Source organism: Nasonia vitripennis, chromosome 4 (assembly GCF_009193385.2).
Source record: "Nasonia vitripennis strain AsymCx chromosome 4, Nvit_psr_1.1, whole genome shotgun sequence".
NCBI classification, from domain to species: domain Eukaryota; kingdom Metazoa; phylum Arthropoda; class Insecta; order Hymenoptera; family Pteromalidae; genus Nasonia; species Nasonia vitripennis.
Genome location: NC_045760.1, coordinates 808,941 through 836,231, shown reverse-complemented (window position 1 = coordinate 836,231; position 27,291 = coordinate 808,941). Strand labels below are relative to the sequence as shown.

Sequence of the window (27,291 nt, the reverse complement as noted above, 5' to 3'; positions counted from 1 at the left end):
TCTCGGGAAATGATATCATACGCTGATTCCCGCGAATTGATGTCTGGGCAAAAATACAAAAGCGTCTAATCATCCGCGTTATGCATCACGCGCGCAAACTCGATACGCGATATTTGCATCAGCGAAAAGTCCGCCGCACCGTTCCAACGAGGCCCGCAGAAGCCGCAAACTCGAAAATTATACACATACACCGTAATCCTCGGCAGCAGCGGCGGCGACGTTGCGCACTATTGCACCAGCGTCTCTTTTATTCAGTCATTACAAGCGTTCGCGGCGTGTAATCCTAATTCCATCGAATGAGTTTCGATGTCGCAATAGTCGCGCGCAGGCTAGCCAGCGAGGAGTGACTCTCTCGAACAATGACGACGGCGACGACGACGAATTTTCGCAAACCGCATTTTTCTCGCGGTTTCGCGCGAGCAATATCTCGCCCCCATCAATCTAGCTTACACCCATTGTCCAGCGGCTGCCGTCTGAAAACGCGCATATAAGACCGTTTCGTTAATCATACGTGCCAAGAGCGTAACACGCGCGTAAAAAGCGTTAAATTCGACGGAGTTTACAGCTACCCGCTCTGCGCGCACGATAGTCGCCGCACTCACTCTTAATGCTCGGCTTTAAATAAGACTTTATGCACGATTGACAATTTATGGCCGGCGGAGCGCTCGGTGTGTAAATAAATACTCCGGGAGCAAATAATAAGTTTTATTATTGTGTAACAGCGCAGGCGAGAGCATTGTGCGCGCGACCTTATTTTCGATTCAACTTTTGATTGTTAATTATGCTTGCCCGGCTGTAGCAACAATGTTGGGGTATAAACGTCGCCGGGGAAATTGATCTCCGCCGAGTCGAGAGCGAAAAAATAATCGAGTATCGACGTGGAATGAAGTTTCTTCGCTCGCGTGTATCGATATTTTCGCTATGAATTTCCAAGGCTCTTTAATTAACGCTTCGAAAAGCTAGTCGAGAACTCGGATACACACGCACGAGTGCCGAGTGTGCTCGTCTTTTTCGGCCTCTCTGATGATGATGCTGCCGTGGCAACGGCGTGTGTGGCCGATGAATCACTCGCGGCTCGAGAGCCGATGTCGATGTTATTTATAATCCGCTTTTCACTTGTTTTCAATTCTCCGATAAGATAGAGTCGATTTTTTTCCGCAATTCGAAGCCCGCGCGATATTAATTTTTTCATTACTCGCGCGAAGCACAGTCCGATCGGAAATCAAAGGCACGAAGTTCGTTAATTTTTTCAGCTAGAAAATAACTCGGTGAATTGATTAAGTCATCCTCTAATGAAAATTTTCCCGACGGAAATCACCGCAGAACAGATTTCGACCTTTTTTGGCAGCTCCTCTGACTCCGCCGGTAATGAATCGTAATCCACATTATTAACGTCATCAACTATCTCGTTACCTAATACAACTATTGGACACGTCCCATCTGCATGAAATCGAGAAAAAGGCAGCTCCATTAACTTGTAATTGCGCCAATTACGTCGGGAAGAAAAAAATTGATTGCCAAACAGGGTCCAATTATATTGTCGTTAATAGAATATCCATTCAGCGGCACACCGTTACGCTTTTTTTCGCTCCCCACCGGCGAGGTACATTAGAATACGAAATCCGCGCGCGCAAAACGGCGTATCTATAGCTCCGGAAGATACGGCGGCGCTTGTATAATACGACGAGCGGAAAGTAATGTCGTGCGCAATTAGTCTCAGTAGATTACCGCGCGGCGATTCGCCTCGGCTTTTCCATTCTGGCCTAACGCGCGCGACGCACTAATATCGGCTGACTATTCCACGTAACACATGACACGCGATGAACAATTGCAGCGGCGATCATCGGAGAGTTTTCAGTTCCGATTAGCCGCGCGATGCTCGAGAGTAATCGGGAGGACGATTAGGAGGGGATCGATACGCCAAGGGACTGCGCACACTTTTTACGCGGCTCGTAAAACAGGCCGAAGAGAATTACGAGGCTTGTATTCGCGCAGGAAAATTTACTCCATCCAGCCGCGCGAGCGATTATTATTGTGCCGTTATACGCCGTCGTCCGCTGCGTCGCTACTGGACGAAAGTGCGTAACTCGCCGCGCGTGTGTCATATAAACTTTATTGTGCTATCGTAAATAAATTGCCGCTTTTCTCTCTCTCTCTCTCTCTCTCTCTCTCTCTCTCTCTCTCTCTCTCTCTCTCTCTCTCTCTCTCTCTCTCTCTCTCGCAGTTGCTAATCATCGACTCGCAGCGTTTATCGCGTCTCTTACATGTCTGCGCAGGACTAACTTGTTGCTCGTCTTTCTCCCCGACTCTCGTTTTTTTCGTTTGATTCCCCGTTTTTCTGCGGACTGGCGTCGCCGATTAATTGGGGTTAACCGCTTGATTATGCCAGCGCGGGACGACGACGAGATGTTTGTTTTGCTAGCGTAGAAGATCCGACTTGATACAAGTTAATTAGCCGGCTGTGTGTCCATGTGTATGTAGCGTGGATTCGAACGATTTTTTTTCGGCGCGGTGACGCATGCGAGAAGCGCGCTTCTCGAAAAATTGCGGTTAGCATAGCGTAGCATGATATGTGTAACGTAATAGAAAAGAGGTATGGGTTTTTTACGCGCGCGAGTAGAAAAAAAGCGAGCGGAGTATTCTTTCGCCGTGTACACGGGGCTCGATTAGCATGGCAATTTGGAGCCTCATATAAACGCCGGAATAATTTCATCACGTCGATTTCCGAAATGCATCCGCGACGAGCAAACGGAGCGAGAGACGCACAAAAAAGAGGAAATCGCATACGCGAGCCAAAAAACTGTCCCGCTCGTTAATCAATGTCTCTCTAGCTCGTTTCTAGCTCTACCGAACTACCCGCGCGAGGCTCTCTCTCTCTCTCTCTCTCTCTCTCTCTGGCGTTTGTCAAAACACTTTTTTCTCCGCGCCGGCGGCCTGAATTATTCATTCGCGCGGGGGCCTCATTATTTCAGCGAGGCAAGAAGAGTATCAGGAATAGTTGCAGCAGAAATGCTTATCAGCCTCGCGGAATCTCGCTCTCGAGCCTTTCAACCCCTATCTACCGAAGCGTGTCCAGTTGCGCGAGCTCCCGCTTTATTGGCTGGATAGCCATCCCCGCGTGGAAAGCTCTTTTGATGCGCGCAATGAAAGCGAGAGGACGAAGGAGGGAAAGAGAGAGAGAGAGAACCGAGGACGTACGTGTGAAAAGAGATAAAGAGCGAGTGCAATGTGTATACGTGTTTGCATACACTGGCCCGAGGATGTGTGCAGGCGCGTGTAGTAATATATGTCGGCCGATAATTGTCGAGGTTCGGCCTGTGTATTTGCTAGTCGTAGATAAGTCCTGTGATTGTGCGCGAGCGCGCGCGTGTGAGCTTATCGCTTTACACGACTATACGCCGCAGAGAGCGCGAGTATTGACTCGATCGGTTTTAAGAGCTCTCTCTCTCTCTCTCCCCGAGAGAGATGCACCGCCGCACTCGGCTTTGACGCTCGTTTAGATAGCGCGGCGCTGCATTCGATTATTTTCCTTGAGACAAAAATACGGCCGCCGCCGCCGCCGCCGCTGCCTCGAATATTCTCTATTTCGAAGCTAATTCGCAGGAAGCGAGCGTGTATCGTTTTATTTACCCGCCATACGTCGAGTGTGCGCTTTGAAGTTATCGGCGGGTCGATTTGCATATAAACGAAGCGCTTTATCTTCCGAGAAAAAAGCTGCTTTCGTTTTCTTAAGTGGCTCGACCCGTTTCGCGCACCTATACCCGAATTAGGCGGCATTTTTTCCATCCCCAAAAAGCTCCGCTTCTATTGCGAATCTAGTCTCCGTTTTGGGATAATATAATCACGCGCGGTGTATCGCGAAGGAAAGCAAAAGGCCGGCTCTTGAAAGAGGCGGTCGACTGTACGTCGCGCGCACATAAAAGTCAATCGCGAAGCCGTTTCGAATCCCCTTGAACCTATATACCTGCGCACCGCAGCCGCCGCCGCCGCCGCCGCCTTTCGTTCGTCAACTTTTTTTGCCCCTTTCTCATTCTCGCACGGATCGCTCATCGACACGGCGCGCTATACGACCTCGGCGGCATCGTTACAGAGTGTTTTCATGTAAACACACGGACCCCGAGAGCATTTAGTATTCGCCGGCCGCCGTAGTTGGGCATCCGGTTGGAGCCGAGGGGGACCCCTTGGCGCAATTTTTTTTCTCCCTCCCTCCAGCCGGACTCGATTGCATCTCATTCTTTCAATAAGACCTTGGGATGTGTAGCGCGCGAGCGACGACGAGTGTCACCCACGCAAAAAACACAGCCGGATGCCCGATCGGAATACTCGCAGGCGTGAAGTCTCTCTCTCTCTCTCTCTCTCGCTGCGCAGCTTTTTTCTTCCTCGCGAGACTTGCACTTGCGCTTAATTCAATTAATCCTGCTTTATGGGCTCGAGAGTAATCGCATTGGTAGGATCATCGATCGACGACTGGGCAGAGAAACGTGGCTCTCATCGTTTGTATAGTTATTCAGCGCTCGTTAGGTCATTGACGATCGGGGGATTCAATAAAGTTTTATTAAAGATAAAATTATGTTAATCACTTACGTGAGTCACGCTGCAATCTGTATTCCGAATCCGAAATGAGGCTGCAATTTTTTTCCGCGCCGGGAATTCAATCTGGTCGGTATCATTTCACTTCCTGCAAAAACAAAATAATAGTCACTCGTACTGGTCGTTTTTCTCCAACCGTATATTTTTTCCCCCGCCTCTCGATGTTTTGCGCGCTCCAAATAAAAAACGATACACAGAGCCCGAACATAACGAAGCGCGCGCTCGCGTGCGTGTATTATTTATAAAAAAGCAGTTACCCGATATTTTTCTCGTATACGCGCTTTCAGCGATTCAGCTCTTATTCCGCCAGCATTAGATTCGAATTTCGGCTCTAATAACGCGTGCGCTACTAACAAACTTGCTTTTCTTTTCGCGTCCCGAAAAAATTCCATAAACGTAATTCACCCGCAGTGCAAACAAAAATATTGTTCTCGCGAGCATGCTCCGATACTTAATAAGCCATTGCTCCGCGTTAGCTCATTGTATCATCACAGATAGCCGGGAGCGATAAGAAATTCGTATATAAACGCCGAGCGAGCCGAGCCCGGGATTAAATTTATTTTGCGCTGCCGGAAAAGTAGGTATACGTGTATACTCGTGAACTCGAATGAAAAACGCTGCACACGGCGCGTACAACTAAATGAATGTAAGCGATAAATGCTATACAGATATTTGACTCTGTCGGACGCCGATTGCGAACGCGATTAAGAAGAGAGAGATCCGAATAATTCTCGGAATCGCATAAACGTATCGAATGGCTCGACTTTTTTCAAGGACAGAGGCTGCATCGCGAAAAAGATTAATTGCAAAATTATGATCGGCGGGCCGATTTTCCGTCGAAAATTTCGCATTTTTGTCTAGTCCTCGAGTAAATCGCAGCCTCGTTATCACGCGCGTACACCCAATAAAGATCCGCGGGGCGCTACCGGCACCATAACAATCGCTAATTTCCTCCGCGAAGCCGCAACAGCCTAGTGTGTACAATAAACGATTTAACCGTGAGATTAGCGAAATCGTGCGCGGATCCCATTCGCACGCGCGCACCTCTCCTCTCTCAAGCGTGGCCGGTTTCAAAGGCAGTGGGTTTTGTATTTCAATTTTGTCAAGCTCGGATCGAACGAAAAGGGGGGCCGAGGGAGAGAGTGAGCCAAGGAACCAGTCGCAGAGAGAGAGAGAGGAGTTTGGGGAGGAATAAGAAATTCAAATCGAGCTTCGAGAAGATAGGAATCGCGAGAGATAGATGGGCTTTCGGCGTGCGTGTGCATACGGGGAAAAGTGTGCAACTCGTAGTTTTTCTTTTGCCATACTCGTTTTGTGCCGGCGCAGCTTTCTTTTTGCGGCGCGCGAGAGCTGATCAATTTGAGCTCGTGTATGTGTGTGTGTGCGCGCGCTGGCGCCGAGTCGTTGAAACTCTAATGCTTCGAGCATATTTTCGTTTGTCGCTTTTATATAATGCTAATTGCGCTGTTAGCGTAACGCGCGCAACACCTCGCGAACATTGTAGCGAATGTGTAATATCGTTCCGCGAAATTCGTCGAGCACTCGGCTCTCGCGCGAGTCATAGGGAAACTCAGCCCGGCTATTTCGATGTGCCGCCTGCGTAATTATATCTGCCTCCGATGCTCGCGCGGGTTTCCTAACGTTCGTTAGAACTTTTCAACCAGGAAGCGCGTAAACGCGCCGAGTTGCCAAAAAATTTATTAGTTTTTCTTGTCACCGCGCACACGTCACGCTTATAAAACTAGACCCCGTCTTATGTAAGCCGCGCGCGGGAAAGGCTTTTTTACAATGTAAAACTACGGTGTGCTTCATCGTTATACAACGTCGAGGGAATTTTTCCGTCCAGCCGCGCGAATCACCATCGCGTAGCGGGTACCGGTGGTCGCAAAATTTGGCGAATCCCCCGCGCGAGAGCCAACGACACGGACGACGACGACCTTGCGCATTCGCTGGCTTTTCGGAAAAAGCTCTATTTCTATGGAAAGCGGCAGTTTTGACAAGTCGTGCCGACGCACACGTGAGACTTCTATTTCAAGCGGCGAACGCGAGCTAGACAGGGAGGAGAGCAAAGTCAAGAGCAACTCTTTTCCGACTTGCGGTTTTGGCAGGCCCGCGGCCAGCTCTCGTGCTTTTTTGCGCTATACCTGAGAGCATTATTTTTAGGGATTGCCGTATCAAGCGCTGCATGACTAGGATCATTAATGAAGGCCGGCTCTCTTTCACGAGCCAGCGCCGAAAAAGCTGCGCTGTGGGTATATAGAAAAAAAAGAACGGCAGCGGACACCTGGTACATTATCCGAATGATTCTGGGAACGCCGTTCGACCTTGACTGCCGCTCGAAAATGCAACTGCTGCGCTTGTGTTGTAGCTCGATTTTTTTACGCGCCGTAGATACCCGTCTCTCTCAGCCACCTTCCTCCGCTTTTGTTTTTGCCGATACGTTTGTCTTTTTTCTCTCGCCGCATAGTAAAAAGTTAATTAGTGTTTCGTGTTTTTATCGGACTCGCCTTCTCGGCTTCGGAGCTTTATTTCGTCTACTTCGATTTATTGCGCGGTAATTAAGAGCGACGCTGCCGTCGATACTTTTTCTGCGCTTGTTGGAAATTTCGAATGAGAGGGAGCATCGACGAGCAGTCGTTTCGTTTGGTTCCGCACAAAGTACGGGATGCTCGCGATCGGAAAAATTGCGCGATCTGAATGAGCGCATTTGCCAAACTTGTAATAAGCGATTGTCAGCGATTCCACCATGCAATCATAATTTCAATTGACCGTTGTCAACGTTATTAGTCGCTGGCGGGAGCCTAGGACCAGAATAAACTCATTATGAATCCGCGCTGATTTGAATGACGCCACAGACTCATTTAACGAAATAATAAATCTTGCCCAACTCCGTAAAAATAACGAGGGAAGAATTTGGGCGCCGTCCGCGCGCGCAGACAGGGAAGTCAGCGCCGTTATATTATTAATATTATACGCGCCGACGAAAGATCGCGATTGCCTGCATCCTGCGATTATCTTCAGAGCGCGCGTGTCATTTCCTCGTTTCTCGATTGCAGCCAAATTACCCTCGAAATCACCTTTCGATTTTCTTTGTTTTATTTGCGACGAATTTGACTAAAAACCTCCTTTCCCACGCTCCTGTGCATCGTTTTGCACTACTGTTTGCCGAGCGACGAATACCAACGTTTCTCATATAACGCGATACTGTGTACAGCTCGGCCGAGATTCCTCGAATCCCACGAAGCCAATTTCCGGAAAAGCCATAAAATCACCCCGAAACTCGTCAAAGCCCTTTAATGTGAAAAGCTTCCATTATGCAGCAGCGCACTGCTCTCGAAACGTTGCTGCTGCAGCGACTCCCCGCGCGCGCTCCCCTCCCCTTGCATCGCTTTTTTCGCCAGCTTTACGAATTCCCTTGCGTATAGCGCAGCGCTCGTCGAGTCGCGTTAAAAATGCAACTCGCTGTTAACGAGTAGCAAACGTTTGGATCATATCGGCATCCCGTAGTCATTCGAGTTGTTCGCGGTGAAATATAGCTCGGCACTCGTGTACCTATAAAAAAGCAGCCGAGAGAGAGAGAGAGAGAGAGAGAGAGAGAGAGAGAGAGAGAGAGAGAGTCAGAACTCAAAATACTGTGACAGAGTATAGAGCCGAGCGAGTCAAAGCCAAGCTTCTCGAATTCCACTCGCAGTCGTGGACATTTTCCGGAAAATGCCATAAAATCACCCTCGCGCCGGTCAAAGCCGTATACGCGCGCGCATAAGAGCTCTCGCACCCCCCATTACGCAGCGCGGACATAATTCTCAAAGGCGGCCCGAGCTTCCGTGCGCACCGTCCTTCCTCCCTCGTCGCTTTTTTCGCCAACTTTACCCGATGCACATGCAGTTCGCGAGAGATGCACAATGAGCAGCTGCGGTATAAAGTCACTGCTTCCTCTCACTCCAGCGCGTGTAAACAGCCGCGCACGCGCGTCTACTTTTTACGACTCGGATCTTGACGTTTACTATCTGATACCTGGGAAAACTAATCCTTACGACGTTCGGGAGATTTACGCTCACTCTCTCTCCCTCTCTCTCGTTTCATTTCATAAAGAGTCGGAAAAAGAGAGACTGACAGGCCGTGGGGTAGAGCTCCGCTGCCACGCATCTGTCCTCGTAAAAGTTGGCTTGTCGACAATCGCATTTGCAACGTGTATGCCGCGCGTACTGCAGTCGGCTGCGAAAGAGTGTGACTGTTGCATAAGCCGAGAGTTCCGAAAATCGTAAAACGAGATCCGCCCGTGCCTGCGCGGAGCGGGCATGACGTTTGTTAAAAAAGAAAAAAAAAACACACAGCCCGACTCGCTATTGTCGGACTCACGTATAGGTCCAAACGAAGTTCCAGAGCCGATCGCTCTCGCGAGATAGCGCGCGGCTCTTATTTCGGGTGGAAAAAAAGTGGTGAGAAAACTGATCGCGTAAATATCGTCGCTCTATTTTCCAACTGCTATACGCGACGACGATCCTATTTTATATAAACAAAAAAGGGCGATCCGAGCGATAGCAATAAATTGTGAAGAGTACGCTGCGCAGAAAGCTCTAATTTCTATCTCATGAGCGGGGACAGGTAGCGGACAATGAGGAAATTTGGCGAAAAAAAATTAATTTATAACGATTGAAATCGTTTAAAGCACTCTCCGCGTTTTTTGCCGTCAATGTTACGGCAGTATTTAGAAGAAAAAAGCGCGTGAAAAAATTGGGAACTGTATCGTCTCTGTATTTCAGTGGATAGGCATCTGAACCCCTTATAGGGTAAGTCACCCCTCGACCCACGTATATATATGAGGCTGAAAAAACTCTACCTTGAAAGGCCTGCAGATAGCTCTTGCCTGATTTATTAATTCGCCGAGTTAATTGTTGAATCGGAGTATTCGAAAAAAATATCGATCCGATTACACAAAGTGATCGAACAGCATCGGCGCGTATTGTTTATCATGGCGCACAGTAATTAACAAACAAGTGCGGCATTATTTATTCAATATAACTGTGCGCAGAAGTGGGCGCACCTGCCGTTATTAAATTCACCCGCTCATGCGAGAAGTTTGTATCGAGTTTATAGGGAATGTTTACGCAGGGTGTACAGAGCCCGCGCACCGGTTTTAATATATATATATATATATATATACAAGTGAAAGAATATACGCCGCCGCGGCGGCTGCATTGTACCTGGCGTGCATGCGAGCGCGCAGCGGAAGAGAATAAAGTACACCGGGCAACAGGAGTATCATGTAAAAAGAACATAAGAAGAGACACGAAGTATGACTTCTATACAGCGCGCTCGCGCGGAGTCAAGATGTGTAACTTCTTGGAAGTCACGTGAAGTTTGCCCGCAGAGTTTACATGGATAAAGTAGAAGAGTCTACAGCGTGGAATGCTCGAATGCGTGAATAAAACACGTATAGTACACTTGGGCTCGTTTTCTCAAAAGGCTGCCTATTATTTCATACCGCGAAACGCATTATCGAGATTAGCCGCGCGCAATTCTGGAACTTTCGCGAGCGGCCTATAATAATATTTTTCAATTGATTAGCTTGTATTGTCGTGTCGAGCGCGTCGCAGGTATAGATAAATTCAAGATTATTACTTCCCGTTATTAGTAATCCGACACGTGGCATTACGCATAAAGGAGACACGATAGTAGTCCCGAGGAGTGAATCAATATTGTTGTAGCGCGCAAAAGTTATTAACTTATCCTCGCTTATCTACATTAAACTCGGAATAATGATGTTCGCCGCAGAGGTTGACTTATTGAATTCTATAATATAATCATTACAAGTTATTGAGGAAATCGTTACGGCCGCACATCAATGGCGCGCGAAAAGTCCTTGAACGCTGAGGCTAGCACGAAAACGCATTGATGTTCAATAATAGCCGGCTCCTCTCACGCGTGTGTCGGCGCGTAAATAAAGCATCGTGGAGTATTTTCAATCAAAACGAAAATTTTCCCCCTTCGATCAAGAGCATTTCCTGCATCCGACTGCCATTATAGCACTGCATGCGAATCGCGAGCGGACCTCGGCAACACGTGCGCACACGCAGGCGATATCGGGCCTCGTCAATGGCTTCGCCGCTCGCGAAGCTGCGGCGTGACGTGTCGATGACTTTGAGGAAGTGTCCGTCATTGAGAGCGGCGCGCGCATGCACTCGTATATGCCCGTATATACACGTAAAGCGATGATGAAACTCCTGTACTTTGATCTTCGCAGGTAGAGACTCGTCCGCTGCCGCTGCGAGGATACTCCAGCTCTATTTTTGGACGCCCGCGATGATTATCGTCGCCGGCACACGGAGGTGACCTTCGCCGCGATATTGGTTTATTTGTTTTGTCAATTAGAGGTCAGCGTGATTGATTTTTCGGAGCGCGCAAAAATATAATCGTTTCGAAAATGAAGCAGCGCAACAAAGTCGGCTCCACATCCTACTCCATCCCCGAGCCTGCACGGCATCTTACGAATTCAAGGTGCGTTGCACGGAGCCCCGCCGGCACGCGCCGCTCTTTCCGAGATCGCGAAATTCACGAGCGATCCCCCCCCCCCCCCCCGCAGCCCTACGATTCGCGCGCACGAGTGTACGTACAAGGTGTAGCTATACATCTCCTCTCTTTCGGTACAGCAGAGCCTCGAGGCCGTGTAGCTGTGGTGTAGGTGTGCGCGATGATCGCGGCGCGTGTGTATTCGGTGTATTCTGACGCACGGCGTTTAGCGCAGCCAAGAAAAGCACGCGTGTAGTGGTGGAGCGCGTAGACGAAGAGCGAGAGAATGGGGGAGAGATAGAGATCTGACGCGAGCATCAAACCGCCGCTGCACGCACACGCACACGCACGGGAGGAGGAGTAGAGAGAGAACAGCCGAGACCTTCGCCTTGGTAGAAAACTAGGAAATCGTTAAAATTAGCGGCGTGTTCTCTCGCGCGACACTTGGCGATTTTTCTTCTCGCACGCTACTTAGTCATAGTGAATCGCTTTCCAAATTTCGGATTCATCGTGCCTAATTACGCCTGCGGTTTATTTTAGATGCACTCGCCGAGTTGTCTTAATTACATTACAATAAACTACGGCTCGCCTCGTAAATCGCCGAGGAGAGCTGCGTGCGCGTAATAAATATTGCTGTATCTCCCTCCCTCTCTCTCTCCTTCTCTCTCTCTCTCTCTCTCTCTCTCTCTCTCTCTCTCTCTCTTCGAGTCTGCTTAGTTTTATGATTTCTCGAGAGAGAACTGTTTTATGAATTCGCGGAATGTAGATTACAGTGTCCGCGTCTTGCAAAAACAGGCCAGTTAACAATTCAAAATCGAAAAAAATTTAACTGCATAATTGGATTAACGAGGCGGGGTATTAACATTGATTAAACTTATTTTCCAACGATTACGTCAGCGCCGATGTGCCAGGCGTTCCTGGCTCGAATTTTGTCTTTACGTCATTTCGAATTTGCTCCGAGAGAGCTCGTTGCTTATTAAAAATATCCAGCTTTGAAAATCGAAACGAACGCTCGTGAATTTTCTGTAAATTTGCACACGAGAAGGAAAAGCGAGCGTAAAATACAGTTGATATTTTAATTTTTATGCGCGCGCACGAGATGAAGTAATCGAGCAGCGTTTGCCAAGTAAATTGAAATTTATTTCAACGAGATGTTTTTCTTTCCTCAAATGCAAGTGCAACCAGCACACGCAACAGCGCGCGGCTAGATTGAAACGTTAAATATAAGTACGATGCGCATCGTCGTCGTAACGAGTCCCTATGACAAAAAATAACATCCGCGGTTAAACAAACGAGGAAAAATTACCGTCACATAGTAATAGTCTGCCGCACAGCCTGCGAAAACACATATCGTTACGCGTAAAGCAACAATAACGTTGCGCACTTTTATACCGAAATAATAAAAGTACGTCCCGAGTGTAAAAATCGATCTTCTCACGTTCTCCCGTGCGTGGCGACGAAAAAAAAAGCCGCTCCAAAAACGCCCAAAAGCAGCAATAAAATTCGAAAAAAAGAGCGCAGCCCGAGCGCGATTTCCTCCGCACATAATTTTCCCCGCGAGTCGTAAACTCGGTTTATACATCTACGCCGATCGGTCATAAAACACAACACACCGAACTCAAGGAGGAGCAGCGGAGCTCGAGCTCCGTCTCGTCGAAGGGACGAAAGCCGAGTGAGGCACGGAGCTCAAAAAAGTAGGAGGGGGTCCAGCGGCGGCAGCGCGAGCACACAACTCACCCGTCGCGTATCCGTGCACGAAGCGCGCCCCAGCGATTGGCCGCGTACGCTGCGTGCACGTGTGTGAGCACATGTGTGCGTGTGCATACAGTCGGAGTCACCCTCGTGTGCGCCCCCACCAGCCGGCAGCGGCAACGGCGGCGAGTCCTGGCCGTGGTGGGGGCCGAGCGCTGCGCGCAGCACACCAGCTGATGCGCCGCCGCCGCTAGTCGCAGCTCAGTCCCCGGTATAGTTAGCGCTCTCGTAGGCCGCGCGAGTCAGTAGCCCACGAGCGCTCGTCGAACGAGCACCGTCTTTCCCCGAGCTTCGTTCTCTGCCGCCGCGACCGGAGTATAAGTCCACGCATACTGTACACAGTAGAGAGATATACTCAGGCAAGTTCGCAGCAGTACCTTAGTCCAGTTGAGTGGTGCATCGGTGATAATGACAGCGCGTAGTCGACGTGATTCCAAACCGCAGCAGCATCAGAGTATAAGCCGCAGTCTCTGATAGAGAGAAGCCGGTGTTTTCGTCGCGCAGCTGATCCGAGCTGTGTCCGTCGCGCGCACGTGAAAACCGCAGCACCGAGCGATATCGTCACGGAGGAGCTTCCCCCGTTGTGAACATTTTCTTATTCTGCTTCCACGACCGCCACTGGCCGCTCGTCGGAAAAAAAGCACGCCGAGACATTTTTCGTTAGGAGTGTGCGCATGCAGCCACTCCATAAACAGTAGAAAAAGAGAGAGTGCGAGAGAGGTGGACGGACAGAACGTAAACAGAGAAAGCGAAAGTAGACCGCGCAGCGCGGCGCCTCCCCGTCTCTCGTGAAGAAGGAAGATAGAGCATAATCGCGAGTGTGGTGATACATAAATCGGTCAAAAGTGAAGTGACCACGGGAGTTCGCGCCACTTTAAGAGCACATCAACGGCTCGCAAAATGGTGCCACAACAGCAAGACAGCCCCTCGAGCTCGGGCATTCCACTGTTCGGCTCGCTGCTCGTCGACAAGAACTCATCGACGCCCTACTCCGATGCCACACAGGTAACGTACTTTACACACCCGCGCGCACAAACACTCCTCGCTTTTTTCTCCGCTGCCGCTTCTCCTCGCTCTCGAGTCGCGAAAATCGCGGCGGCGGCGGCGACGGCGGCGGCCGACGACCGTGCCAAGTTCAAGGGGACGACCACTATTATTCAGCGCGGCGCAGGCGGTTGAAGGTCGCGAGAATTTTCGTACGTAGCCTCTTCCCGGTTCGTTGCACGCGGCCGTTGACGCGACTTTTTTCGCGCGGCCCTGACGACCACTGCCAAGTGCGCTCGCGTCTCGCGACACGAGCTGAGAGGAAAACTTTTTTCGCCCCGCGCGTGATCTTGACACTGAGGGAGGACTGGCTTTTTCTCGCCGCGAGAAAAATCAGCCAGAACGAGGCGTCGTTTTTGCCGGCAGACCGCAGCAAAAGTGTGTAGATTAATTTTTTTCCAGAGCCGCGATTTGCATAGCGCAACGCACGCGAGCGTCTCTCGCGTGAGAAAAGTTGCGGAAAAAATACGACCGTTCAAGTTTCACGCGCGATGGACGTTATCGCGGAAAAGTGGTAAAACCTCGGCTGCGATCCGGCGACTCTAAGCACCGGCAATTAGGAAAGTCGAGGCGAGCCCGTCCTCTCGCGCAAACAGACGCGCTCTCGGTGTGTACACGGGGAAAAACGACAAAGTGCAGAAAAGTGCCACACCGCAAAGTGCGAAGAGCCGTGAGAAAAGGCTCGCCGCAGAGTCGCGAAAAAATTCGCGAGTGCATCGTGCTGCGCTTCAAGTCGTCCTCGTCTCTCTTAAAGCCGCACTGCTCGAACGAATACGCGAGCGCTCTCGCGCTGCAGGCCGACGGCCAGAGAGCCGATCGGACTTGGCAACTTGCAGCGGCGAGAGGTTTTTAAAGTCGCCGTATCTTCGCTCGCGGACGTCACGGGAGTCGGCGCGATGATTCCAGCTTTTGACATTCGACGCTCTTGAAAACAGCGCCCCGGCGGTGGCTGCTAATCGCGAGAGAGCGCTCAATTATGCATCCACCGAGCGTGCTGAAATTTTTACCGCGAGCTGCGGCTTATCGCCACTGCGGTGGACTCTTTTTTCAAGAGAAAATACGACGGCTCGAGTGTCGGGGAAATTGATTGCGAAAAACGTTCTCGCCGTGACTCTGACACTTCTCCGAGCGATATAGAAGACAAATATTTTTACAACGCAAGTCCAGACTCTCCGACGCAAATATCTTCAGAGTTATAAATAATAGCCATCGCGCTATCTCTGCTGTCATTTTCGCGCAGCGAAGGTCGCGATTGACTAGCTCGGATCGCGAGCAGTGTATTGGTGAACGAAAACACAGCGTCGAGTAGAAAACTCGGTGCGCGGATGCACGCGCAGGCGCCGTAAAATGTATACGGAGGAGAGCGACTCTACTCCGCGATTGACGTTACGTTTTTGTTTTCACGGCCGCTATTTACCCGCGTTGCCGACTTCAAAGACGACACTCTCCTCCTCTGCCATCATCTTTCTCGACGAAAACACGCGTTAGAAAACTTTCGGTGGCGGCGTATGTAAACAAACCGCGGAGTCGGGCGAAGGGCGACGCTTTTTTCCTCGCACGCTCGAGCGATTATACTCGTAGTAGTCGTTTTAAAAAAGCACAGCCTGCGGAGATGAGGAGGTTTTTGAAACGGAGCCGCACCTCCGGAAAGTCCCGTGCGTCTAGTCTATCTCGCTTTTTATTTATCGTTCTCTCTCTCTCTCTCTCTCTCTCTCTCTCTCTCTCTCTCTCTGTGTCGTTATTCGCATATGCGCCAGGTTCCGGCGAATGTTTTTTTTCTCCGCTTTTTACGACGGGGCCGACCCAATTTTTTTTCGCGCTCGCAGCGGCAACGAGAGAAGAAGCGACTCAATGAAAAACGGCCACTTTAGCCACTCGTTCGTCCGTATCCCCGAGTGTTCCGAGAACTAATTTTCAACGGTTTATCGACTTGAAATCCGGTGCTCGAAAAGCCGAAAAATTGCGCCCCGAGAGGTTCTCTCTCGGTCGAACTGCGTTTTATACAACGTCAACAATGATCGCGCGAGTCTTATCGGCGACGCGAGCGCATTTAAATGAAAAATAAGCTCTCTCGGCCAATTGATACATACTACACGCAATCAACTCGCTGCCACTCGGAATGACAATCCTAGTCGCTGCGTACGCGTACTGGGGGAATTAAAAATTTCTGTCACGGGATCCTTTGGCTCTCTGCTGCTGCTGCTGATGCTCGAAACTTTACGTGTGTACGCGCGCGGCGTAACGCGATGCTTTTTCAAGCCGCTGCGAGAGATATGAGAGATTGGAGATATGTTGCTTCAGCTCGCTATACCGCGAAACTGTTACTTTGTTTATCGCAAAATAAACCGTCGGCTCCCTTGCTCGGTTTATTTGATCTTGACACCGTTACCCGCTGCTGATATTCCTCGAACGAGATCGGCTTTTCCGGAACGTCGCACGTGTGACATTGCGCGAGTTTTTTACGGAAAAAGACGCTCGACACAGTCGGCCGTTTGTTTACGTGTCTCGGGGTCACGGGGGCATTTGCATCTCGCCCGCGCTCTCCCGATGATGTATAAACAATCAATTCTCCGAGTGAGAGAGCGGATGGGAAAATCTCATCAATCAAGGAGCGAGTAGAGTAGAAAAAAGCACCTCATCAAAATGCACCGCTCGCGTGGAGAGCCTCTTGGCATTCGATGCGTGACGCCGCTTTCAAGGTTGCACTATTGAGAAAAACTTTTCGAGTCTCTCGAAAATTTCGAGAGAGGCGTGGATTTCGTATTCCCGCTCTGCCTCGGAGATTCTTCATCTCGAACGCACGTAGTAATTAAATTCCGAAATCCTCTTCTTTTTGAATGTCTGTTTGTTTCTCTTTCTCCTTGAACGTACGAGGCGCGAGGTAAATAATGCAAAGTGCGACTGGTGCGCCGACGAGTCGCGACGGGGAAAAACTAAATTCCACGGAGGGTGAAACGCAATATCGCGCGCGTTTATCAGCGGGAGCCGTATAATTATTGCTCGGCCTAAAACTCGTCGGTCGTCATTTTTGTGTGGGCAAAGTCGCGCGCGAGTCGAAGAAAAGAGAGAGAGAGGGAGCCGAGCACCAATTATCCCTCTGGATTTTAATGGTCCGGCCTCGAAATTGTAGAGATCGGTCTGCGCGCGCGGCGCAGGTATACATACCATCGGGCTGTGTGTTGCCGACGCCGGAGGTCATGTATTTTTTATCGCCTCCGGGGAAACTGCCCCCTTTTCGCCGCGGCTTTGAAAACTCTCCTCTCGAGAGTCGGTCTTTAATAAAAATATATCGCGGGAGCACCCGTTAAATTTTCACTGCAGAGAAGTCAATTGAGAGAAGCCCGAGCTCCGGAGAGAAAAAGAGAATCGAAATCTCGAAACTACTTGGAAACTCGTTATCCGCGGATCCGTTTTTGTTTCGTGTGGATATAATGTACAGGCTGTAATTTGGCGGAGTTGGGCAAGCGTTTTACGACGCTTTTTTTGAATTATCGCGCGGGAAGCTAAATTTCCTTGAATTTATGGCGCGCACGCTCCGTACGTGCCACCGCCGCCGCCGCCGTGGCTTTAACCTTCAATTTAATATTTTATGAATATATGCATCGCGCGTAAGAAATTAGCGCTGGGACGTAAAAAAGTCCCGGATCGATTACGGCGGGTTTGTGGGTCAGTGATTGATTTACGAATTTTCCCGGCCACATCGGCGGAGTATAGTTCCCAAATAGCAAGGAAAAGAAGAAGCAGCAGCAGCGGGGTCACAGGCACTCGGAAGAGGCTGCGCGGAGAAGATCGGAGTCCGAGTGAAAAGAGAGAAGTTTACGATACGTCGGGATCCGTAATTTTCGTCTCGATTCCAATTTCTTTTTCTCGCGGGTTTAATCTCGCCGACCAAATTGGAGGTGGAGAGGTCCAGTCTCTCTCCTATTCCGCGCAGCGGAGACTGCTTTGGTCCCTGCCAATTTCTTCCACTCTCGCTCGCTCGCTTGCTCGCTCAACCTGTCCATTCAGGTTTCTTATCCAGCTTTTTTCTGCTACTCTCCCCCTCGACGGCTCACGGTCTTCCTTCCTCCTCGCGATAGCTACAATCCCATCAAATTACCTCGATTACCTGCAGCCTTGACGGCCTGCACGCGCCTCTCTCTCTCTCTCCCCTCTAATAGACACACACTGCAGCGACGTTAAAGACGACTGCGACAGTCTCTCCCGTGAGAAGCTTCGATTTTTACGCCCGATGAAAAATTTTCGAGCGCGGCCGGGAGACTTTGAAGGCGAGAGAAAAAAAGCGTCGTGGTCAACGATCGTCTGCAGCGCGAGCTCGAAACACGAGCGTCTTCTAATGGTTTCATTGAGAGGCGTTCGCTCGCATTATGCGTCAATCATCGAGCGAGAGCACTGCTGCATAATGATTTTTATCGAGCCGTCGCTGCGGTCAGCTTTAATGGCCTAGTCGTGTGTGTAATGCTGCTCGGATCTTCTCTTTTCTCTCGCGAATATTGATTTTCCTCGGAATAAATTGGCCGAGCTTATCTCTCGGTGCATTAGCAATAACGCTTGTACTTCGGCAGTGAGCAAAAAGCGGCGGGTGAAACGGCGGTAGCAGCGAGTAGTTGCAACACGTGGAAAACGACTCGGTAATTGTTGCAGCTGAGAGGCACACACACACACACACACACGCTTATACCGACTCTCTCGCGGCGGTAACCGCGTGCCGCAACAATCAGCCGTGGAATACAATGCCGTAACTCGCACTCGTGCGTAAGCCAACTTTTGCACACTCGGATTTTCTATCGTACACACGCCGCACTGTCGCGCCTGCTGCGTCGATATTTCAAACTTTTCGTTTCGTTCCTCGATTAATTATTAATTAATGCGCGTGAAGGATTCGCGCTTGCGACAGGAGGTTTCGTAAACGGCTCTCGTCGGGCTATAATTATTTCGCTTTGCATACGTACACATATCCGCGCTGCCCTGAAAATATATTTTGTAACCTATATTTACATTTGAAAGGATCGGCGGAAAAAAGTTCGTTATACGGAGGATATACATCTGCGGTAATCTAATTATTCTCTCTCTCTCTCTCTCTCTCTCTCTCTCTCTCTCTCTCTCTCTCTCTCTCTCTCTCTCTCTCTCCTCGCGTCGTCGCTGCGCCGCGACCGAATGGAAATAATCGATTCAGAGCGCGCTGCAGCGCACACGCACTTTTTTCTCAAATAAAGCCATTGCATTTGCATCCAAATGGACGAGCGCGCGCGAGCGGCTAATCTGATTCGGAATTAGGCTTACGCAATTGGTCGCGCGATCATTTTTTTCTCTCTCGCTTTTCCATCAACAAGGATGAACCCATTCGCGCAGGAAGGGAGAGAAAAAAAGTGTAACAGCAACAATCGGCCATCAGCGGGAGCCGGTGTGAACGGTGAAACGAGGTTTTTTTCACCAATTTTCCGTCTCTCTCACTCTTCTGCAGCGCGCGCGAGTCACTTAGCCGTTATTGCGCGTGCGTGAGCTAATCGCGCTCGTTCGCACTCTCTCTCTCTCTCTCTCTCCTTCTTACACAGGCACACACGGGCGAGTGCAGAAAACACTCACACACGGGAAATTAATTTATATTTTGCGGCTCAGCGTCGCCGCGATTTACGGCCCGGAACGGGAACGCTGAGAGAACGAGGTTTTACTTTGAATATAAAAGACCATTATAAACAGTTTCTCTCCGCGCGGAACGCGCTGTAAAAAGATCACGCCTCTGTGTGCGCGATACGTGTATACGCGCGCGCGTGCGTGTGTGTGCGTGTTGTATAGCGGAGGGGAAAAATCTCGCCGGTGCAGTTTTGCATTTAATCCTATTGCCGCTTTCGATATTCCACGCGGTTTTTACGCCGCGAGCGATGACTCATGTATGCGCGCATGTAAACATCACAAAGAAGCCATTGAGAGCCCTCGTCTCTTTTTTTCTCTCCTCTTTTTTCTGCCTCCGCTTGCCGGATCGCGCGCGTCACTTGTTGGTTTTGTCGAATCTTGTAATTCATTAGTGCGACGGCGGTAATTAATGATCTCGCGTGAGAGAAAAAAACGCGGCGATTTCGAAAGATATCTCGTAACGCTTTATCTGTTACAGCGAAACTCAATCAGCGGCGCGCAATATCAAATATTGCAATTCATACGCGTATCTTTTAAATTAATTGCTGTTTACCCCTGGAACGAGACGTGCGCGTCAGTCCTTCCCTGGCGAAACTGCAGCTTACGAGGAGGAACAAACAAGTCGACGCTCGATTATCAGCGTCCGATAATGCCCGCAATATTCTTTCCACCTCTTTTTTGCTCTTCTTTTAAATCCCCCGCGAGATCATCGGCCTCGCTGCAAGCGCTTACAATGTCAGCGAGATAAGATCGGCCCGGATAAGAGGCCGGCCTGCGATTACACGGGTCGACGTAAGGAGAGCCAAGGACTCGTCGAGTGTCATCGACGACGACGCTGCACTTTAGAATCGGCTCTTTCCGCATAGGCACGCACGCCAAGCCCATCCAAGTTCCTCGCTCGATTAGCCGAAAAGTCGATCGGCGGCTAACGATACAGCCGTTTAGTATCGGCGAAAGTTTCGCTTAGTTTGCAGAGCGCGCAGCAACGGAGAGTTGGCCGGACGAAAATAACTTTTTGACCGATAAGTCACCCACCGCCGCCGCCGAGAGCGCTAATGGACCTTCCGCATCCGATTTCGCGCCGTTTTCCATTGCTTTTAGCTGCGCGTCAACTACTTTTTAACTTCTCCCGATACGGCATGTAGCTCACGCCGACACGCCGTTAATACGACGCGAAATTCTCGGTTTTACGATTTCGGCATTAACAAGGCTTTTAAGAGATAATCCTCCCACCGCGGCGAGCACTAATGCGCCTTGTTTTACGATATGTTAATTCATCCTCTCGCTCGCTGGCGGTTGTTGTTATTAATGCCGCCGGATGTGTATCTTTTACAATGTACGGCTTTTTAGAGCTGCCGTCAATCTCCCTCGCGCGGCATAATCTCCGTGCAGAGAATATAAGTGCAGCGGTAGCGGATAAATCTGATAAGAAGCAGCACAGCGGGCGCGAGCGGTCAATTTAGCCAAGTTCGAGGACACGAGAACGTAATCCGGCTTGCGTCAGCGCGCTCGATCGGTATAATCCCGTTCGTTTTGCCTGGAATTATGTTTATCGCGCGGCGTTTATTTTTTGACTCGGGGGCCGATAAGCACGTATGCACTCTCCGCGCCGCGCGAGTAAAATTAGTTTTCTCCGCCGGCCTATTATGTCATATTGCTGAACTGGATTGCGCTTTCTCGAAAGAGAGTCCAAGCAGTCAATCACGCGCGCTCACACACACTCGCGAAAATAACCAATCCCCGCCGCTGGATAGCGATTCGTAATCGCGCGTGCACGTATAGACGGAGAGCAGCAGCAGCAGAGGGAAAAAAGTCGCGACGCGTGGCTGCCGGTTTTACGTAAAGCCTTCCGCGCTCGCCGCAGACAGAGAGACGACTAGGCGACACGTGAGCTCGGCTGCAACTGCATCACGTGAAAGCCCCTCGGCTTCCTTTCCTCGCGCTCCATTATGCATTTTTCCCGATCTTCGGCATTTTCGTGACATAACTTTACATATCATTTGCGCCGACGCGTGTGCAGCTGCTGCGCCGCGGCCATTATATGATAATTCGAGAAGGAGAGAGAGAGAGAGAGACGACGTGTTATTATTTTTCCCCCCGCGACGTGTTTTCCGAATCGGACTCGTTCGATTAGAATTTTAAGGGGACGCCATTGTGCTACAGCTTTTCGAAAGCGTCAAATTGCGTGGGAGCTCCATTATGCGATTGTTTTTAGAGAGCCGATAACGATCGTTTTCTCACTCGCGCATTGCATGTAGAACACGTACTCTGCCGCGAGAGCAAACACGCGGCATTATATATCGAGGCCCGAGCGTTTCTTCCGAAAAGTACAGCGATCGGTCGGCCATATCGGGTACTTATACACGCCGATTTCCACAATAATAACTCTGGGCTGCTTTCGCGAGCGGCGAGTGAAAACGCCGCCGCCGCGCGGCCAGCAGTACACTGTCACTTTTGTAATACCGTTGCGCCCGCGTTACGGCAAGATGCTTATCGCGCGCGTTTGCGCAATCCACGCGGCGAGTCGCGCTGCCGCGTGCCGATACCGATTATTTATTCGCGTAGATCGCCGCGGCCGCCGGGATATATAGCCGGAGTATGACATCATGTGCGCGCGGCCTCATCGCGAAATTTTCCGCCTCGATTCTAGAGGCAGATACTGCTCTCCGCGAGAGCCGGAAGCTCGCGTCGGGATGCAGAGGAGCGGTGGGGTATGTGTGTCGTTTATTAGCGCTTTGCATAACTCAATCGATGCGCCGGCGTACAATGAGGATCATTAATAACGTCGTGGAGAAAAAAAGAAGCCGGTCCACTAGGCACTATAGGAAAATTTCATCGCGGAGGTAGATCGTAATCTGGAAGGGCAGCATAACGCGGACGTAGATCAGAAGGTCGAAATCTGGCTCTAGCGCACAATGGAGCTACACACACTTTACATACGCGCCGAATCCCTCGCCTTTCATCGATATAATTCACTTTGCCCGTACGCCGCGTCAGTCTCTCGCGGCGGAAGATTTATGCTGACTGCGCGTATCGTTCGCTATTTTCTCTCTCGCGATGTGTATCGACTGCACGCGTATGACACGACTCGAGCGTAAATGGCAGCCGCGCGCATCGACACTTTTATATTCGATCGGAGCTTGGCTCCGTGCCTCTCGAGTTTCGTCGTTGCCAAGTGGCAGCTTCTCGGAACGTCTCGCTTTACGAATAATACCAGCCGAACTTTGTCGTAGTGTTGCGGGAAAGTTATTATCGCGTCTCGAATAACCAGTCTGCCCAGGCGCGCGCATAACCACACGGGGAAATTAGCATACGGCAAAGTGTCACCGATCGCGCCCTTGCCACCTCCTATGCGCCGCGCGTATGAGTCGGGGGTACGCATACAGAGAGCCGGTTATCCGCTCGTCCCGACATCCTGACCGAGTGCGCGAGTATATGGCGACCAGCTGACCGACCGACACAGCCAGTCCCCACGGAGAGAGGGAAGGAGACACGCACCGGACATGCCTGTTTCGCATACGCCGCTGCTGCGTCGCGGTATGTGTAACGCCGTCCTTGATTACGCTCTCGCGCGTTCGATTGGCCCTTTTTTCTCTCGTCGCCGCTGCTTCTTCTCCTTCTTCCTCGTCGGCTCGGCTTCTTTTTGCCGTCGCCTCGTGTACGCATACACCCGTTGCGCCGTGCGCTCATCGTTTTTCGCAGAGAAAATAATTTATCCCTCAATTAGAATGCAAATCCTCGGGTAAATAGAGAGAGAGAGAGAGAGAGAGAGAGAGAGAGAGAGAGAGAGAGAGAGAGAGAGTCTCTAATTTAAAACAAACATCGCGTTGCGAATTTAAATTGCGAAGCGCGGTGGATGAAAGAAGCCACCGCACCTCCTGCGATATCGGCATCCGAGAATCGATGACTTTCTCCCTCTATCTCCGTCTCTCGCGCGCATTTTGCACCTACTCTCGAGCGAGCGGGTCGCGCAGAATCTTGCGTGTACATCGCATTAGCCGAAGCGTCGAACTATTTACATAGAATGGTCCGCCGTGTCTTCGTCTCTCTCGCGCATGCAAATCGAGTTAATCGGAGACTGCTGCTGCTGCTCATCCCGTCTGCCGCTGCTTTTTTCGCGGGTAAATTGAATTTCGATTTCGGATGATTAATCGTGAATAAAACGCTCGCACGGTTTCGCAAAGCTCTGATTTCACTGCGCAGATTTTATCTCCTCGAATTTCCCACACTTTCCATCAACGCACACGTGGCGCGTAACGGCGATAACGAATGCAAATGAGCGTGCACGTATCGGCTCTCCCTGTCTCTCTCGCGAGAGAGAGAGAGAGAGAGAGTGAATTAAAGCGATTAACAGTCGATCAAAAAAGGCGCGACTACGAGGAAACGAGCGTAAATCACGAGTGAAAGAAAACGTTTATAAATCGCCCCGAGATATCTGCGCACGTCTATGCATATACAGACGTACACCACGCGCTAATAATTATTGCACAGTTAAATATAGACTGGTAGGAAGTGCCGACAGCAGCAGAAGCAGCGACTGGCAGAAATCATCGGGGATCGAATTCGACGCACGCCTGCGTTTCCTGGGAGAGATAAGCCTCCTCGTATGTCTAACGTGTATAGGTGTGCGAGAGAAAGAGCGAGAGAGACTTATCGCCACCACGGCGCTGTTAAATATTATATACGGCGCCGTGGGATAGATTCCGCGCGCCGAAACGACTACGACTCTATATGGGCGCGCGCGCAGCACTACCGTGTGTGTGTATGCATAATTTATCGCGGGCGCAGAGGCAAAAGTCTCCTGTCACCGCTGCCGCCGTGCGGAGAGGATGAGGAAAGAGGCTTTCTGCTCGCGCGGGGGATACTATCGATCGTCTCGCGAAGACTCGCTGCCGCCGCGACATGTGCTTGGCTGCTTTTGATTCAACGAGCAGCTCAATAATTACTCAAGAAAACAAATTGCGATTGTACGCAGTCGTGCCGGGCCCATATTCGTTCTTTAGCTCGAGAAGAGGATTGTCTCCGAGTCGTGATCCGCTACTGCAAGTCGCGCTTATTCGGCTGCTGCTCTGCGCGAATCATTAATTTCATCGTTACCGTGGGACCGAAGCGTGGCTCGCTTTTAGAAATTCGCTGCTGTTGCCTCTAGGCGAGAGGTCGCGACATATTCCTCGCTCCCACTACTGCTGTGCGCGCCGAGCAGGGAAGACCAGGTTTATGGGAACGGCATTACGCTAACGAAGGGATCGACTGCCGTCGTCGTCCAAATTGGATGCCGGCTATCGGTTTCCGCGTCCCCCCCCCCTCTCTCTCTCTCCGTGTAATACGGATGGATTTATGTTGCGAGAGCTGATTTACGAATTAATTAGTCGCGATCGAAAAATTTTTTACGGCCTTTTCGTTTTCGAGCGGGGAACGTAGTCGCGATCGCCGCCTGGATAAGGATAAAGTTGTATATTTTTTGCTCGGCTGCAATAGTAGCTCGTGTGTCTCGAGTCGTGCTTTCGGGGCCCCGGTAATATGCAGTGACGAAAGCGAATTGGAATTATAATCGCCCGCACGAGAGAGTCGGTAATGAACGGATAGCAATAATAAAACGACATTCGACAAGTATTGATTGCCCGCCGATCGTAAAGTCTCGCCGAGCGATATGAAAAAACGTAATAATTACCGATTGAATTTCAACGGAATCCTTTTCATCGGCGAAAGCGGCGGTGCCTATCTCTGGAATTCACGAGATTGAAATTCAATAACGCTGTCTACTCCCGCAGAAGCAGCGAAACAAAAAATACGCCGGGAATTAAAGTCCTAGGTGTACACTTGTTTTCAAGCGCTTAACGAACATAAAGATTCCTATCTCCCTCTCTCTCATGTGTGTGAGTAAGAATCAGCGCTATAAGTTATTTTTCAGTCGACGACGACTGCAGCATCCGAGAGAGCTAGTCCCCCGGGCTTACGTAACGGCCTACTCGCCCGGCGCTTACAATACACACCTCCGTCGCTTCTACACACGTTTTCGAGCAAGATTAGATTGCGATCGTTGGCTACGGCCATTAAATATTATTTATCATTGCGCAATAAAAGAGGATCGCGAGTTTTAATGCCTCCGCGTATCCTCGAGTCCGATGCAAATGAGGATCTCGAGCAGCCTGTGTCTATACGTGTGTGTGTGTGTCAATCATCGGTAGCCCAGATTTATATAAACAGGTCGAGAAAATTATCGCGCGGCTGGCGATGTAAGAAGAAGCGAAAAAAGCCGCCGCGTAGGCGTGAGCCTTTCCCACGATCCGGCACACACGAGACGCGGCGTTACGACGACGCCGTACAGTCCGTTGGCTGTTAATCTACGTCGACGACGGCGCGATATATTCCAGTCGCGGTGATACGAGCCAGTGAGCGAAAGAAAACATCCTCGCGAGAGGCATAAATACCGGAGTGAGAGAGACGCGGAAGGCCGAGACCTGCCCTCATCCTCTCGCGTGAAAGCCGCCGTTTCTTTTCTGCCGCTGAAGCGCATCTCGCGCGCCTAATGATCGATATGTGCAGCCGCAATTACCTCGACGCTTTTTGCTCCGAAAATTCGACTACCAGATTGCTTCCGCGTGTGAACTCGAGACCCCTTTTCCAAAAGTTAACGAGGACGCCGCCGCGAGTCAAATCTCGTAATTGATAACTTTCCATCGGAATCCGGTCGGTCAGGCGAGCTAATCTGAAAACACGAGGGAAGCTCGGGCTCGTTTAAAGGGACGCGTAGGGTGGATAGTTCACCTGCCGCACAGCGGCTGCGCTCGGCTGCGTCATAATAATGCACACTCACGGCTCCCTCGTTTCTCCTGCACTCCCCCTCTCGTCGAAAGGGGGAAAAAGTGAAGAGCGGATTACAGGCGCGCAGGAATATCCCCAAACGAGGCTGATTGCGATTGCAAGAGAGAGTCAGCTACTACCTGAGCCTACACCTCGTCATTACGACTGCGGGGCGCTCAATCTTTCGGTCGACGTCCCGGACGCCTAATGAAGCTTGGTCGACGTTTCGCCTCTCTCTCCCCTGTAGATCTCTCTTACGCTGCGTGTTTGTTTTCTCGCGCGAAATTTCGTCGAAGAGGAGCAGAGAAAAAATCGATCGCCGCAGAGAGGGGGACCCACATCCTTAGCATAGCGCACGAGAGTCAACGCTCGTCTCTTTCTCTCCCCGTAACCTACATCGTGAGAGGCGATCTCGCACTCTCTTTCTCCGCCGCGTGCAACGACCGTTGTGCATCTGAAAGTATAATACGCCGCTGCTGCTGCTGCTGCTGCTGTTATGGCATTAGCATAGGCCGCCGCCGTCTAATAAGCAACGCAAATCCCTCCGCGCGCCGCGGCGAGAAATGCGCGCCGATGCCCTTCGCGATTCGATAATTGCGCAAGCGAGTCTTTTGAGGAGAAGAGAGAGAAAAAAACAGCGCGATGAATCTCCGAAGAAATTGCGATGCACTGCCACCCTCGGCGCAGGTTATCAAGAATCTTCTCGAGACAGAGAGAGAGAGAGAGAGAGAGAGAGAGAGAGAGAGAGAGAGAGAGAAAGAGAGAGAAACGGGTTTCCGACGAAGCGGCTACCGCTCGCGGAGAAAAAACGCGAAATTACCGAAGTTAATGGCACGTCTACGTGCGCGCGCTCCTATATACTACTGACACTCGCCCGTTTAGAGAGTTGTTGCGCTGCCTCGGGGCTCGCTTCGTGGAAATATGACTTTTGCGCGCGCTATTCAAGGTCCGCCGATC

At 50.5% G+C, this 27,291-nt stretch overlaps 2 protein-coding genes across 5 annotated transcripts in view; one reads left to right on the top strand and one right to left on the bottom strand.

Moving 5' to 3' along the window:
* LOC100680401 overlaps positions 1-27,291 on the bottom strand; it is a 221,883-nt gene that overhangs the window by 91,636 nt on the left and 102,956 nt on the right. For 3 of the 4 annotated variants that reach the window (XM_032599896.1, XM_032599897.1, XM_008213378.2), the window contains one exon: positions 4,585-4,678. The gene's annotated coding sequence lies outside the window, so the exon portion shown is untranslated. Of the gene's footprint in view, positions 1-4,584; positions 4,679-12,406; positions 12,756-27,291 lie in introns of those variants that run through there. The other variant, XM_032599898.1, reaches the window with a different exon arrangement.
* Positions 13,046-27,291, top strand: part of LOC100123293 (transcription factor SOX-11) — a 28,873-nt gene continuing 14,627 nt past the window's right edge. Inside the window, exon 1 of the mRNA XM_003427528.4 lies at positions 13,046-13,857. Coding sequence (XP_003427576.1) covers positions 13,753-13,857 — 105 coding nt within the window. The 5' untranslated portion in view covers positions 13,046-13,752. The remainder of the gene's footprint in view (positions 13,858-27,291) is intronic.